The sequence below is a fragment of the Impatiens glandulifera genome, chromosome 9 (genome assembly GCF_907164915.1).
Source record: "Impatiens glandulifera chromosome 9, dImpGla2.1, whole genome shotgun sequence".
Classification (NCBI taxonomy): Eukaryota; Viridiplantae; Streptophyta; class Magnoliopsida; order Ericales; family Balsaminaceae; genus Impatiens; species Impatiens glandulifera.
Window position 1 is genome coordinate 18572587 of NC_061870.1, and position 16287 is coordinate 18588873.

At 30.9% G+C, this 16287-nt stretch overlaps 1 protein-coding gene across 1 annotated transcript; it reads left to right on the forward strand.

The window, feature by feature from the left end:
• The first annotated feature begins 461 nt into the window (after window positions 1–461).
• Window positions 462–16015, forward strand: LOC124915935 (putative cysteine-rich receptor-like protein kinase 30). The gene is made up of 4 exons (XM_047456677.1): window positions 462–643; window positions 14372–14443; window positions 15582–15738; window positions 15869–16015. The coding sequence occupies exons 1-4, from the start codon at window positions 462–464 to the stop codon at window positions 16013–16015; spliced, it is 558 nt and encodes a 185-aa protein (XP_047312633.1).
• Window positions 16016–16287: the final 272 nt, after the last annotated feature.

Sequence of the window (16287 nt, forward strand, 5' to 3'; positions counted from 1 at the left end):
TGGCCTTCTTCTAGGTGCACTCGGCGACCTCAAAAATCTCCAAGTATTGCCACAGCAAGGCCTGCTACTGCCCCAACAGAGTGTGAATCCTACCATAGAACACAATTTCCAAATCACACTCCTAGAACATGGAGGGCATACATATAACTGCTCAAATACACATTCTCTAGCATTTGTACAGTACTTATGAGACAAGATTCTAGAGTAGTTAACATCAGCAGCAAGCAATAAATTCGCCAATAAAGCTAACTCAACTTATCAGACACTGTATTATCAGACACCATAGCTAATCACATCAGAGAAGATAATAAACCACATATCAGCCATATATAACAAAGAAGATAATAAACCATGAATGATAGACAAATTAAACCCAAAAAACAGAGAAGATAATAAACCAGTAAACAAATTAAGCAAACAGATAACAGATAGAAGAAGAAATATTACATGAGTGAAAGGAAATGTATGCGGCGGCGCGGCGGCAAAGGGTGTCGACCGGAGAAATCAATCAACCGGCAAGAATGGGAGGAAGAACAAATAGAAGAGAAACTTACATGTTAGCGCTGCGGATGATCGGCAGGCGTCTTCTACTAGCGGCGGCGGATGATCGGTGGGCGTCTTCTACTAGCGGCGGCGGATTACGGTGGATTACGGCAGGGAGGAGAGGAACGGGAGCGCGGAAGAAGAAAGAAGAAAGAAAGAAAGAAAGAAAGAAGAAAGAAAGAAAGAAGGAACGCGGGAGTTATTAGACTTATCTGTAACGGTTATGTAAAACCGTTACAAATATACAAATTTCATCTGTAACGGCTATTAACAAAACCGTTACAGAAGCTAGCAGAGAATAAGAAAAGACGGCTCAATATCAGTAACGGTTTTGTTAATAACCGTTACAGATAGAAATTGGTAACGGCATTCAAAAACATCGTTACTGATATCTCTTACCAAATGCTTTATTTGAGTCAATATCTGTAACGGCTTAAGACATAACCGTTACAAATACTTGTAGCAAATAAGAAAAGGCGTTAACTATCTGTAACGGTTTCAATATACACCGTTACAGATATAATATTAGTAACGGTTTTCGCCTAAAACCGTTACAGATAACAGTAACCAAAGACTGTAACTGACACCTTATTTATAACGGTTATTTCAACCGTTACTGATAATATATTGTTTGTAACGGTTTTAATTAACCGTTACTGATAAAAATTAATAGTAAGGGCATTCGAGCGCCGTTACTAGCAGTCGTTACAAATGACCTTTTTCCTACTAGTGTAATTATTATGATTCTACTAATGAGTTAATTAATTATAATACAACTAGTGTAATTTTATATTAATACGTCGGTTATGATATACATTTATACATTAATGGACAAATACTCTTATGAAATTATATTAAGTGTTTTAAGCCATAAATAATAAGCATAATCATATTAAGGATTATAAATGGTGAAATCAACCTTGCTCTAATACCATTTGTTGAGTTTTCTTAAGTATATATCACAAATATGAATGATAAAATTATAGAAATTGTTTGAAACCATTTAAAACCTATTATCATGCTAACCTAGAAAACGTATTTTAGAAAATCGTAACATGATTAACATCCTGTTATACAATGAAGACGATCAAAAACCGTTTGCTAGAATACAACGATCCAGCACGAACACCCACACCCCACGATCTAATATGCTCATGAACAACACGATCAAGACACAAATGACATTTTATTTTCTTGTTCACCAAGCAATTTATCAATGCCTTTAATGTTTATCCACACGAAGAACAAATCGATACAACTAGAGAATACATTTTCTAAAAACGATTGATAAAGCAATAGAGCATGTTAGTGTTCAATATTGTTCATCAAATGGATGATTGAAAAATAACTTCTTTCTAAAACAAACTTTAAAAAGAATGAGATTATTTTTTAGAGATAAAAAATAATTTCACTTATGTTGAAGATGAATAAAATGCATTGATATATCTTGTAGAAATTACCCCACAAATTCTCATAACAAAATGCATCAATTACTAATCATAATTAGTACAAATTAAAAATTAATTTGATCTTTCATATTTTTATACCAATTTAATATGATTATGGAATATCTATAATATAAAATTCTAAAAATTAGAATTTTAATAATTCAATAAAATATTATACAACTTTTATAAATAACATTTCTAACATTTAAAAATTATTCTCTCATTTTATTTATCATTATAAATAAACAACATCTACTAACGAATTCAAAATTCATTATCGTTTTGAGCATCAATTTATATTCCTCTATTGCGTGTAACCCATTAGGCCCCATAGTTTTTAGTTGATTACAATTAACATTTTACATATAATTCAGTGAATAGGATATTTTAGTTAAACGCTCGTGACTCCTAATGCTCAAGAAAATTAACTGGTATTAACCTTGACGAAATGTCAAACTTGTCCGCTACCACTTATATGTGAATATTTATCTCGTCACATCTTATACTCGGCTCATTAATATGAGCATGGTTATTTACTTTCAACTCCCACTATACCGAAACATCTCATCTCGTCCAAGTCTATTTTTTTCTTGCCATTATGAAATTCACTACTCTCTTAAATCTGTTCTCGAGAGACCATCAACCCGAGATAGAATGCCATGGACATGGATTAAAAGTACCGTTTTGACAAGAGGCCTTTGAGTATATACACTCTTGTTTCTGATGCAAGAGTTGTGACTTATTTATTGGCTACTCACAGTATCACTATATATTTCACATACACCCAACCACTAGCTTTTGATCACCCTTTTTACAGATCAATCGTAACTAACATCAAAGTATATGATCCACACATATGATTTTACTTGAGCACCTCAAGTCTAAGGACAATTCACTATAGTAGTTACGAGAAATATAATTGATACATAATTATATATATTACCATGAGAGGTCTCGTATAAGACTCTCTAATGCGTTGTTAACTAATTAACAACCACTTCTATGTTCATTCAGATTTATCAACTATAATCATGAGTTATAAGGACACTCGCTTGATCAAATCAAGCAATGTAACACACACTAGTCTTACCGGTTTAATGATGTCCTATCTCAATAAACCTACAACTATAGATTATTTTTATATGAACGTTATGCAGCATAATAAGCGATTTATATTTATGATCACTATCATAAACACTTTTATACTAGTAACATATCATGGACTTCAGTTAATTCATATGCTCGTTAAAGACAAAAAGAATAAAACAAGATGTTTTTATTAACTGAAATTAATAATATTATATTACAATACCTTAAATGTCAAAGTGATGGCCATTGGATATCTGAAAACAAGTTAATTGAATGTGCATAGGTAGAGTTTTTTTTAAACATCATTCTCTTTTTTATTCTTTGTGTTGAGTTAGATTATTAATGTTTATGATAATGGAAACAATGAGTTGGTGAAACTTAGGTTATAGGGTTCATTGTTGAGACATGTTTGTTTGGATTAGCCATTTTCGGGGAAATAAAGTAAGAAAGTTATACTTATTTATCAAGGATTATACCTTTTGATTTGCTTAATCTTTTATTGAATATATATATATATATATATATATATATATATATATATATTTTTAAAAAAAATTAAGATTAATTACTATTTTAACCTTCGAAAATCTCTTATCCTGGAAAAACTCGAGGTTCAAGATATTTCAACATCGGTTTGCGTATCAAAAATCTTTTAATAAAATATTATTTAAAAGATTTATGCATAAATGTATTTTGACATTTTTAAAATTAATTATAACAATAATTAATTTTTATGATCAATTTTAAATAATATTTTGATTTTAAATAATCAAATCACAATTTCATTAAAAGAAATATGTATTTTAAGTAAATAATTAATTTAAAAGATTATTTATTTGATTAAAGAGTCGTCAATTTTTTTTTTTAAATTTAAAATCAATAAAATATTTTGAATATGTATATTTGACCAGAGATTCTTTTGAGTTCGATGTTTGGTGATACTTAGGAAATGGATTTCACACTATATCTTCCGTACTCGTAAAAGAACGGTCTATACTTTATAAAATATTGTCTTTTGAAAAATTGGTTTATTACATTTTATTTAACCAATTATTCTTCAAGTCTTAAACATGCACAAGTTTTGCTTGCATTTAAAATTATAGAATAATATTTAAATTCTAGTACATGAGATTGATGTCGGTGATTATCGAGAAAGGTACCTGAAAAATATCAGTTTAAGATATTATAATTTAAAAATAAATCCAAACAAGCCTTTATTAAAATATTTTGTATGAAAATATTCTAAAAATATTATTAAATTGTTTTCAATTGTTTTCGATTTTTAGAAAATTGATTGGGGCTTATAATTTAAAAAATTAATTTTTAAAATTAAAATTCCAAACAAATTAGCCCTAGGTCGAGGGCGTTGGGCTCTCAGTCGAGTGAGATTGATCCTCGGCCGAAGCTAGGATTCCTCGGTCAGGTTCAAGGGAGTTATGGGTAAGGCTAAGATTCATCGATCAAATGCGAAAGATCCTAGGTTGGGTGCGAGGAGTTCTCGGTTGGGCGTTGTAAGCACTAAAAATCTACATACCTAATTTATAAATAATTATTTCGATTATTTTAGTGCAAATAAAATAAAAATTATTAACTCCAAGGCCAAAACCTAATTAAACAGTTAATTGGATTAATTATTGTGATAATTAAATCATAATTAATTAATTAAGAATAAAGGTAAAGGAAATAAATAAAATAATTTGGAATAAATGTTATACCCATTTTATCTAACATTAATTTTAAAAAAATCAAATGGATTGAAATAAATAATTTAGGGTGAATGTTGTATCCATTTCATCCCAAATAAATTATTTATTTAACAACAAATATGTACAAAAATAAAATAAATTGGAAAAATATGTTTCATATTTATTTTAAATATTTTGAAATATTTAAAATAAAGCCAAAATGGTGTAAGAAAAATCAATTTCAATAACCCTTAAGGTTTTAAATAAAATAAATAAATTTGTAATCGGGTGTAGCCGAAATCCAGAAGGATTGTTAAAGCCAATATTGTAGCCTTCAGATAGGCACTGGATTCTCATCCAACACCTAAGAACGCACTACGTTGCTCATTGCAACAGAATATGATGCGTGTGCAAAGCAACGGAGCAACAAACGACTAGTCCAACGTTGTCTCCTCCAATGCAGATGAAATTCCCAGACGGTGACGTAACGCCAACGAAGCATCCCGCGTTTGCCAATTTCACCTAAAACGACGTCGTTTCCTCCTAGATCATCGTCTTTATTGCGAACTCTAATGAATAACCATCTGCATTCATATTTGATTTTTCAAAATGGAATTTAGTCATTTCTTGATCATGTGACTTGATTCAAAAAGTGAAATAATTACCTTACTTGGGTGAACATTTCTCCTAAGTCTAGGCCTGCCATGATGGCCTACACTGACAATTGATCGGAAGAACAGTCAAAATACTATGAATGGATTTTGACTAATTAAATCCTACTTGACTGATCAAACGACTTCGGGTAGCCTCCCTTGATCAATTCAAAGGCAATAGATCACCTCTCCAACACTCAATCAGAAAATTTTAGAAATCTTCCATTGAAGCTCAAGCTTTCTAGAATTTTTGAATTTCTTTGTAAAGCCTTAAAGTTCAGATCCAAGCATCCAAAAAGTTTTCCTAATGTCTAAAGAGTGTTCTCCAATCCTTGGTAAACTTTCATTCACCCTTTAATTCAATCTTCCAATTTGAAATTGAAATTTTTATATTTTAGTTTTCATAAGTTTGTATAATGTCTGGTTGTTGATTTTTTCGAGTGGAAAACGATCCTATGATCATTTGCAAACTTTCTATCAAGGTTAAAATAGATCAATCGATCTAAAACAAAAAAAATCCCAAATTTTAATTTGGAAAATCTTAAAATTTAGTTTTCTATTCTTGAGCTAGTTTTCAAGAACATTAGCCCAAAAAGCTTCCCAACTAGTTTAATGAATAAATAAAAAATAATTATATATATAATATTTATATAATAGAATAAATAAAAAATTATATTATTGAGAAAGAAAGTATATATATATATATATAAATTAATTATATAGATTAATTAGAAAATAAAATTAATATAAATTATAAAGGGGAGAAAACTTGATTGATTAGGGCGAAAAACGCTTATATTGCACCTCCAAATATTTTTGTCGTTCTTATTCTTATTTTTATTCTTATTCTTATTATTCTTCTTATTATTATTAATTAGAGTGAATAATATTTTTTTTATTAAATTAATAATCATATAGATTTTTTTTCTCTCTTATCTTAATTTATCTTTTTATTATATATTTAAATATATATAATTAAAATATTTAAATAGAGTAAAATATAAGAAAAATATTAGTTTATGTAGATTAGAAATAAAAAAAAATATATTTTTTTCTCTCTTATCTTTTTAATATATTTATATATGTAAAGAAAAATTTTGATTAATTTTGTATATATATTTATATATATATATATAATTAAAATATATAAATAGAGTAAAATACCATTAAAATATTAGTTTATATAAATTATAAATAATAAATAAATAAATAAATTTGTATTATCTTTTTAATATATTTATATGTGGAGAAAAAAATTAATTGATTTTTGTAATCACGGGAATGGTCCCCTTCCGCAGCTTAGCACGTGTTTTAACAACACGTGACAATACAGGGGGAATCGTAGGGTGACTCGAAGTTCGATGCGTTTCAACCTTAGTTTGAGTGTCAGACAATCTTTTTAAAAGAATTTTTTTAAAAAAATACTTGGAAACTTTAAAAATTAATCATGTAAAAATAATAATTTTATTCAAATTTTAATAATATGGGAACAAATAATAATTTGATTAAAACTCGGTTTAAATTAATTAAACATAACTAATTTAAAAGATTATTTATTTAAAAATAGAGTCTCCAAGTTATTTTAGAAAAATTAGTAAAGAGTACGTGTATAAACGTACTTTATACTAGAGTTTCTATAAGGGGTTCGGTTTTGGTTACACTCGGGAAATGGTTTTCGCGCTATGTACTATGTGCCCGTCAAATGACGGTTTTATTTTTTAAAAGCAAATTCTGGCTATTATAAGATTTGTTTATAATATTTATTTTCTTTAATTAGTAGTCCAGGATCCTAAACAAGGATATGTTTAGATTACATAAATAATTATACAAAATTGTTTAAAAGAGCGTAATTGAGATTTTGTTGATATAAAATTGAGTAAAAATCCTGAAAAATATTAGAAAAGTGTTTGTTTAGGAAATATTTCGAAAATATTTAAATATCATTTTATAACCTTTCGGGATTATTTGAAAATGGATTGGGGTTCCAAAATTAAAATAATTTTGGATTTTAAAAAGTGGAACCAAACATACCTTAGGACCGAAGTCCTAGGGTCTAGGTCTAGTCATATTGATCTGGGCTCGGACGAGCTCGGTCTAGACTAGGAAGGAATAGATCAAGGCTCGGGATGCTCGGTCGAGGGACTAGAGGGCTCGGTCCTGGGATTCAGGAGACTCGGTTCTAAACTCAGGTTGTTTGGTCCTAGGTCTAGGAGGCTCAGTGCTAGGTTTAACTTTCTCGGTTGTGGACATGGGAGGCTCGGTCCAAGATCAGACCTCTCGGTTCGAGGTTAAAACCTCGGTCGGATTCCTCGGTCCTTGCTCAAGAACACTAGTCCTGAGTCTCAGTCCTAACTCAAGAACATCAGTCTTTGGTCTCAATTTTGAATCAAAAGTATCGGTCTTTGGTCTCGGTCCTAGGCTAAGAACCTCGGTCTTTTGCCTTGGTCTAAGAGAGACCGAGTGTTTTTGAATTGGTCAAGAACTGCATGTCTTATATCTTTTGATAGAGGTTCTGAAATCATGATTTGTAAGTTGCAATAAACTCATATGATTGTGAGAATTAAAAGCCCTAATCTTAATCACGGTCAATCGATCTCTACAAAGATCAATTTCTCAAAACCGTTTTAGGTCAAAATTTGGGATCTTTTGAATTATGCCATCTCATGCCCAAATTCTTTTTCCAACAACTTTGAAATGATAAATGTAGAAAAATAAAGAAAAGAGAGAAATTTTATTACTTGTTTTTTGTTGTGTTTCTTACATAAGTACTCTAGTGCTTAAATAGTGAACATTACATTTGCAGAAAAGGAAATGATTTAAACAATAAGATCATATAATTGATTTCACATCAAATCTTCAATAAATTAGCAAATCAATTAGTCTAATTGATTTGCTACTGATAACATTCTATTCTCGGTCAATTAACAAATCAATTAGTCTAATTGATTGATTTGCTACTAACTTTCCATATTTGAAGATATTTCTACACTCCCCCTTAAGTTGGGTAATAGATGTTGAGATTGCCCAACTTGCCACATACTTTCTCAAATCGACTTGAAAGAGCTTGGATTAGAATGTTAGTCACCTAATAGGAAAGGCATTAGGCAGCTATGAGAGTGGAGAGGATGTTGTCGAGGAGATGGAAATGTTGATGATATTCTTTCAATTTGACTGATTCAAATTCATGATTCAATTAGTTAGAGAAGTAGCTTTTGGCTCTTGGCTCTTGGCTCTTGGCTCTTGGCACTTGGCTCTTGACTTTTGGCTCTTGGCTCTTGGCTCTTGGCTCTTGGCTCTTGGCTCTTGGCTCTTGGCTCTTGGCTCTTGGCTCAGCTCTTGATGTGATAAGTGATAATTTTTGAACAAATAAAATGTTGGAAGAAATATGTTGAGACATGAAGACGATGCTTGCCAAAAAAAGGAGAAAAATTAAATTTGTCGAGACACGAAAACGATGCTCGATACAGATTCGACTGAACTATAAAAAAACGCACTCAGATTTTTAATAAATAATTTTAGATAAATATGAGATTATAGAATCATTTGAGTTCTCCTCCAATGGCTATTTCCACCATTGGAGGAGGCAGAGGAAAATTATGAGTCGGTTTCTTCAAGATGAAAAAAACTGTTCTCATACCATGTAGAAAAAATAAATAGAAGAGATAAATTTTATTGCTTGTGTTTTTTTTGTGATTCTTACATAAGACGTTTAGTGCTTAAATAATAAAAATTACATTTGCAGAAAAGGAAATAATTAAATAGTAAAATCATGCAATTAATTTGACAATCAACGGCCAACTAGCAAATCAATTAGTCTAATTGATTGATTTACAAATCAATTAGTCTAATTGATTGATTTGCTACTGACTTTCTCAACATTCTATTCTTAGAATTATTTTTCTTCCAGGATAATTCTACACTCCCTCTCAAGTTGGGTAGTAGATGTTGAGACTGCCCAACTTGCCACATACTTCCTTGAATCGCCTTGGTGAGATGTCAGCCACTTGATTGCAGGATGTAGCGTAGAGGGGTGTAATGGAGTCTTGGGCATAGATTGAAGAGGGTGTTGCCGATGGGATGAAGTGACAGTGAAAAGGCTTTGGATTGCCGAAGTTTCATTGGAATTTGGTGACAGTGAAAAGGCTTGAAACGCCAAAGTTTCACTGGAATTTGATGATAGTGAAAAGGCTTGAAACGTCGAAGTTTCACTGGAATTTGATGACAGTAAAAAGGCTTGAAACGTCGAAGTTTCACTAGAATTTGATGGTAGTGAAAATGTTTGAATCGCCGAAGTTTCATTGGAATTTGATGAGAACGAGTTGGCTTGAAACGCCGAGTTTCACTGGATGTTGATGACATACTTTCAATTTGTCTAATTCTAATTCATGATTCACTTAATTAGAGGAGTGACTCTTGGCTCTTGGCTTTTGGCACTTGGCTCTTGGATCTTGGCACTTGGCACTTGGCACTTGGCACTTGGCTCTTGGCACTTAGCACTTGGCACTTGACACTTGGCTCTTGGCTCTTGGCTCTTGGCTCTTGGCTCTTGGCTCTTGGCTCTTGACTCTTGGCTCTTGGCTCTTGGCTCTTGGCTCTTGACTCTTGGCTCAGCTCTTGAAGTGAAAAGTGATAATATAAAATGCAATTTTGAAATGACGTCCCACTTATTTAACATAGTAGGTAATAAAATAAAGAAAAATAAGACTTAAGAAATATAAAATAATATAATCATTTGAGTTCTCCTCCAATGGCTATTTCCACCATTGGAGGAGGCAGCGGAAGTTGTGAACATGTTCCTTCAAGATGGAAACACCTGCTTTGATACCATGTAGAAAAATAAAGAAAAGAGAGAAATTTTATTGCTTGTGTTTTTGTTGTGTTTCTTACATAAGTACTCTAGTACTTAAATAGTGAACATTACATTTGCAGAAAATGAAATGATTTAAACAATAAGATCATATAATTGATTTCACATAAAATCTTCAATTAATTAGCAAATCAATTAGTTTAATTGATTTGCTACTGATAACATTCCATTCTCGGTCAATTAATAAATCAATTAGTCTAATTGATTAATTTGTTACTGACTTTCCATATTTGAAGATATTTCTACAATGAACATAGTCGAACACAACCAAAACAAGAACATCATTCAAGCTCTATGACAAATTTACAAACAAAAATTCAAAGTTTATTTTTCAAAAATTTCAGTTGGATGAAACATGATCGTGATGTTGATATAATGATTTGGAAATCATCCTAACATATTTACAAACATGTTAGGCGGATAATTGAATCAAAATTTAAGCATAAAATCTCAATACATCAATTTCAAAAAAAAATAAGATTTTCAAACCAAATTTTCGTTTTAGGTTGATTTGATCAAATTTATTTCAACAGAAAGTTCATCCTTCATCTAAGGAATGATTCTAAACAAAGAAAACAAAAAATTGAACCTTAGAACATATCAATCCGGTCAAATTTGAAAAAAAAAAATCATTTTTCAATCACACATCGAAATATAGAGGATCAAGAATCTTACCAACAGTTGGAGAATACTCCAATGAAGTGTTAGAAGCTTTCCCGAAGCCTCGATCAAAGCTTTGATCGTCGGAGAGGATTTTACAAAATTCATGTTCTTACCGGAATCTTGATTCTTTAAATTGGACTGTAAGATGTGATTCATGTTTGATGGATTGGAAGAGGAGGACCTAGAGAGTATTTATACGCAACTAGGTCGGCTATCTTGGACAAATTCAACTTCGATTTGGCAATCGAAGTTGTTCTTCTTCGTTTCTTATTCAACTTTGGCAGCCTAACTAAGGGATAAGTCTTGACTTCGCAGCCTAGGGGAAATGATGACGGAGAGGAGACGTGCACGAGGGCGAAATTTCGGAGGATAAGGACGAAAAATGGCGGAGATAACCATTCTAGAATAATCGCTGGCGTCGATCGCATTTTTGGCGATTCCCTACATCGGCAATGAAGACAGATCAAAACAGCGCCATTTTGTTTAACCGAAACGCGGCATTTCGGAGTTCCGTCACGTTCTGTCCGCGTCTGGGCATTTTCGGCTTACGGGATTGACGTTCCGTTAGTTGATTTTGTGTGGCCCTAGACTCGTGTTGGCTTACTTACAACCGACTGCGTAGCGCCTTTCTGGACACTTGATGAAAATCTAGAACTAATCTGAGGGCCTCGAATCCTACTACAATGAAATTCCTTATTTTCGGTTACACCAAATTATCAGTTTATATTTTTAATAAAATAGTTATTTTAAATCGAATTTTTAACCCTTTCTTGTGATTCCTCGTATTGCCACGTGTCGGATGACACGTGTGCTAAGCTACGGAGGGAGCTTCATGTGGGTTACAATAATTAATTTTAAAAAACTGTCAAGTACTATTAAAATCTTTAAAAAAATAATATTTTATTTTAAAAAGATGTATGACACGCAAACTAAGGTTAAAACCATCAAATCTCGAGCCACCCTAGATCATGTATTGCCACGTGTCCTCCAAACACGTACTAAGCTACGAGGAGATTTCTCGGGAATTATAGTGCTATATGTGAGTGCAAATCTAATAAATTATATATGTTCGAAGAGATATTGTGATGGTGGTATATATGAGTGTAAATTTGAATGAATTATATGTTTAAAATTTGAAAGATTATTATATGTTAGGGTGTGGGTGCATATTTGAGAGGGTTATTTTAAAAATTATAAAGATTAAATTGATAGTGAAGTTGTTTAAATTTGGGTGAATAAATGTGTTATATAGGACAAATAATATTTTTATATTAAAAAATTAGTTTAATCTTATTAATTAATTTTTATCAAAATTTCAAAAAATTATTTTTCCTTAGAAGTCTAAATTGAAAATTAGAAATAAGTTGACTTGATCATATGTCATGTTATTATATTAAATATCAAGTTATTTAGTTTTTTTTTTCTTTAATCAAACTAATATTTATAAAAAAAAATCTAGAAAAAACTCAAAAAAAAAAATATTCTATCAAACAAACTTTAGAGCTTGTTGAGTTGGGTTTTTAAAAAAATTCATAAATAATTATTATTGGATCTAAACTCAAATAATACTTTATTGGCCAAAATTTTATTAATTTTAATTGTTAGATTAATACAAAATTATAAGAGAATAATATTTTTTAAATAAATTAAAATTATGTGTACAATCAAGCCACGAGTCTCACGAGGCCTGGCCATGTGGCCCACATGATTTTGATAACCCAAAGTCACCTATAAAATGCAGAATAAATGATTTATTTCTCATAACACTCCATCCCCTTAATTATTTTCTCTCTTGAAGTCATTTAAATGTTATTTTCTTTTTATGCTACTTCAAGATTATCTCATCTTTTAATCAATACTATTGCTTAATAAATTTTCATTTAGAAATAAAGATAAGTCTATTATTTTTTTCTTTATTTTTTTTTTTAATTTAATTTTATAATAATAGGAGGGGATAAAAATTAAGAGGAGTGATAGAGTGAGGGAATTTAATGAGGGAATTTGGTGAGGGAATGACGTGGCATTGACATCACCTTCATTGGTTGGAAAATATAAAAGTAGGAGGAAAGAGAGAAAAGAAAGAAATTATTTGATTTTTTCAGCGAATAAAATTATGCCATCATTCCCTCACCAAATTCACTCACCTAATCATTTCTCAAAAATTAATGTAGAGACTGTTGACTGTTTTGATATTAATGTATATGTACTGAAGGAATATGAGGAGATGAGAAATTAATGGAAAAAGAGAGGCTTATAAATGTTTGATATGAATGACGCTGTATAAAGTCAATAAGGTGCTGTATCTATGGTGCTCTATTTTTTTTTTAAAACATTTAATGTTTTTAGTTTAAAATGTTTACAAAAAGTTTAAATTCATTATAATAATAGAAAATATTATTTCATAATTTCTTTTTGAACTTTCTTATAGCTAAAAAAATACTAATTATTTGATTTATTTATTTTTAATAATTTCTGTTGAGTTATTATATTATCAAGAATTGTAAATTTTTGTTAATAATATTAATTATTAATATTCACATATTTTTATTGATTGATTTTGTGCTATAAATTCTATTAAAGTAATAATAATTATGAAAGCTAGAAAATGAAGAGACAAATGGCGAGAATAAAGAGACAACACCTCTTCAAATTACTCGCGCAAATCCTCTCCGAAAAAGCAAGAGGAAGAAGATTTTTCATTACTGCACTCCTCAGGATCATCTTTGACCCTCCTTTATTTTGACTCTCATTTCTTCTGATAAGGAATCATGTGATAATATGGAGGTGAAGGTTAAGAGTCTATGGAGGAGGTCAAAAATGATCCTGAGAAGCGCATTAATGAAGACATAAAGAAGAATAAACTATAAGTGGAGGAAGGAGGTGAAACATTTTTATAGTTTTTTTTGTTAAAACAAATATCTTCTTCTCTAAAATTACTATTTTTTAATGTTAAAGTTTGTAAGAATAAAATTGTTGCAAGATCATCCTCTTCTAATAAATAATCCAGTCAATATTCTTACCAAGTTGTGAGCTTTGTTCAAGTTATGTTAAATGGGTTAATCTGAAATTACTCTTTCCGTCTAGAAGCATGAGAATCTTGTAGAAAATATTGTGCAAGGATGTTGTTTTGTTGATTGATCGACAATTTAGATATTTATTCACAGGAAGATACCTAATTTCATCCAGAACTGGCTTGAGATATCTCAGTAAATTGTTAGATTCTAAAATCTCAACTTTATCTATTCATATTTCTTTCAATCTGGTATGTTTTTGAAACAAAAACTTTTACAAATGCAGATTAATTCAGGCTAGTGGCTTGGAGGGTTCAATCCCTAATGTAATCTCTTTGAAGCTCATCAATATCTAATCTTATTATACTGTTGAGCTGGATAATTATACTTGCTTTTGTTCAATGATTTTCAGGAGAATAAGTGATATAAATGGAACTGAATCACTATTTCCACCCATTACTAATTTGAAAAACCTTGAAATACTGTAAGTTGAATATTATATGACAATCTATTAGATGAATAAACTAATAGGTGGAGGAGCGAGGTGGAACATTTTTAACACAGTAAGTTTCAATACTTCAACTATATGACAATCATTGTTCTATTAAGGAATTTTGAATCCTTAATTGACTAATCGATGTTATCATTTGACTTTGTCATTCTAGTGAAACTACTTCATACTTGAGAATCTTTCTGTGTCCAATCGGTATGTTTTGCAAGCTCGAGGTACATTTTGTTTTTTCAATCTTATGAACCGCAATGTTCTTTTGCTGTTCTCTTTCAGCTTTGAACTCCTTGTATATAAATTGTGTATGAAAGGGATACAGATCGAGGCGGGCCAGCAGATTTCTACAGAGGAAGTAACTGGGCGTTTTGTAGCACCGGGAATTTCATGGATGATGACCCACATGTCAATATTGTTTTAAGTTGAAAATACATCTAAGCTCTTGGAAAATAGTTCTGAGTTGAGCATGAATGCACGAATCACTCCATATCACTGACATATTATGGATTCTGTCTTATGAATGAGATTTACAGTGTAAAGTTTCACTTTGATGAAATTACATTTACCATATTCAACTATATAAGTTATGCCCAAAACAATATCTATGAGGCGATTGTGTTATGATATTACTTACCATAAGAAGGTATATTAGTCTGCAAGATTAGTAAGTCAGGCTTCCCATTTGTGCCTAACAAATTTCACCTTTTGGTAATGGTTTGTATTTGTCCTTGCTATTGTATGACAACTTAGGGGGCACTGGTTGTATTATTTACAAAAGAATTTTGAGCAGTGAATATTTGATCTGATTACGTTAGTCTAGCTGAAAGTGATTATCTGACAATGCTTGATGCCATGCTTTGTTTGGAAGTACCACACAAATTGGAGTTGGCATAGATTTTTCAAACTTTCTTCCTATTTTCAATGATTTCATTTTTCAGGGGAGATTTTTAGATTGTTTTTAGCTATATCTACCGTACTTTCAATCTCATTCTATTTAAAAGTATGTACATTGATATTTGTATAATCGGTTACATTTATTTTTTGAACTAGCATGACAGTCATAGCCTTCCGCTTACATTCAAAGCGCTATTAACATGTTACATTTTTGCTTTTGCAGATATTTTCTCCTTAGTTTCTTAGAAATGTTTCTTAACTTTCCTTGCACAGATCTAAAAGATTTTTATTTGTTCTCATTGAGGCAAATTGAAGCTGCTACAAACAGTTTTGATACTGCTAACAAGATTGGAGAAGGTGGTTTTGGTCCTGTTTACAAGGTATTTATTTTTGAGAACAAAGTTTGCTACCCTAGTAAATAGTAACTAATAGTTGAACATAAATAAAATAATTAAAATAGGTCATGATAACAATTTCTCCATATTAATCTTTTGGTCAACAAGGTATAAGATCTGTATTGGCTTAGCTCGTGGTCTGGCTTTTCTCCATGAAGAATCATGGCTAAAGATTGTCCATAGAGACATCAAGGCTACAAATGTGTTGCTTGATAAGGATCTTAATCCCAAGATATCTGATTTTGGTCTGGCCCAAACTTAATGAAGAGGGGAATACCCACCTAAGCAGTATTGTTGTGGGGACTTAGTTAGTTTTCTAATCAACAAAATTATTATACACGTAAATATAATAGGGGTTTTGAAGACACTTTAGTTTATGAGTCTACTTTCTATGTCTCCTGTCTCATTTCTACATCAACATCATGGAAAAAAAGTTAATGTTGTGCATATCACCCTCCTAAAGATATGGAGACATTCCTTGTAGTTGTAGGCTAATCTAAACTGATGAACTTCAAATAATAAATCTACAGACCA

Coding starts and splice junctions, on each gene's coding strand:
- LOC124915935 (XM_047456677.1), top strand. CDS start 462: ATGTATGCGGCGGCGCGGCGGCAAAGGGTGTCGACCGGAGAAATCAAT. Junction 644..14,371: donor ACTAGCGGCGGCGGATTACG/GTGGATTACGGC, acceptor AATGATTTTCAG/GAGAATAAGTGATATAAATG. Junction 14,444..15,581: donor TTGAAAAACCTTGAAATACT/GTAAGTTGAATA, acceptor TTGCTTTTGCAG/ATATTTTCTCCTTAGTTTCT.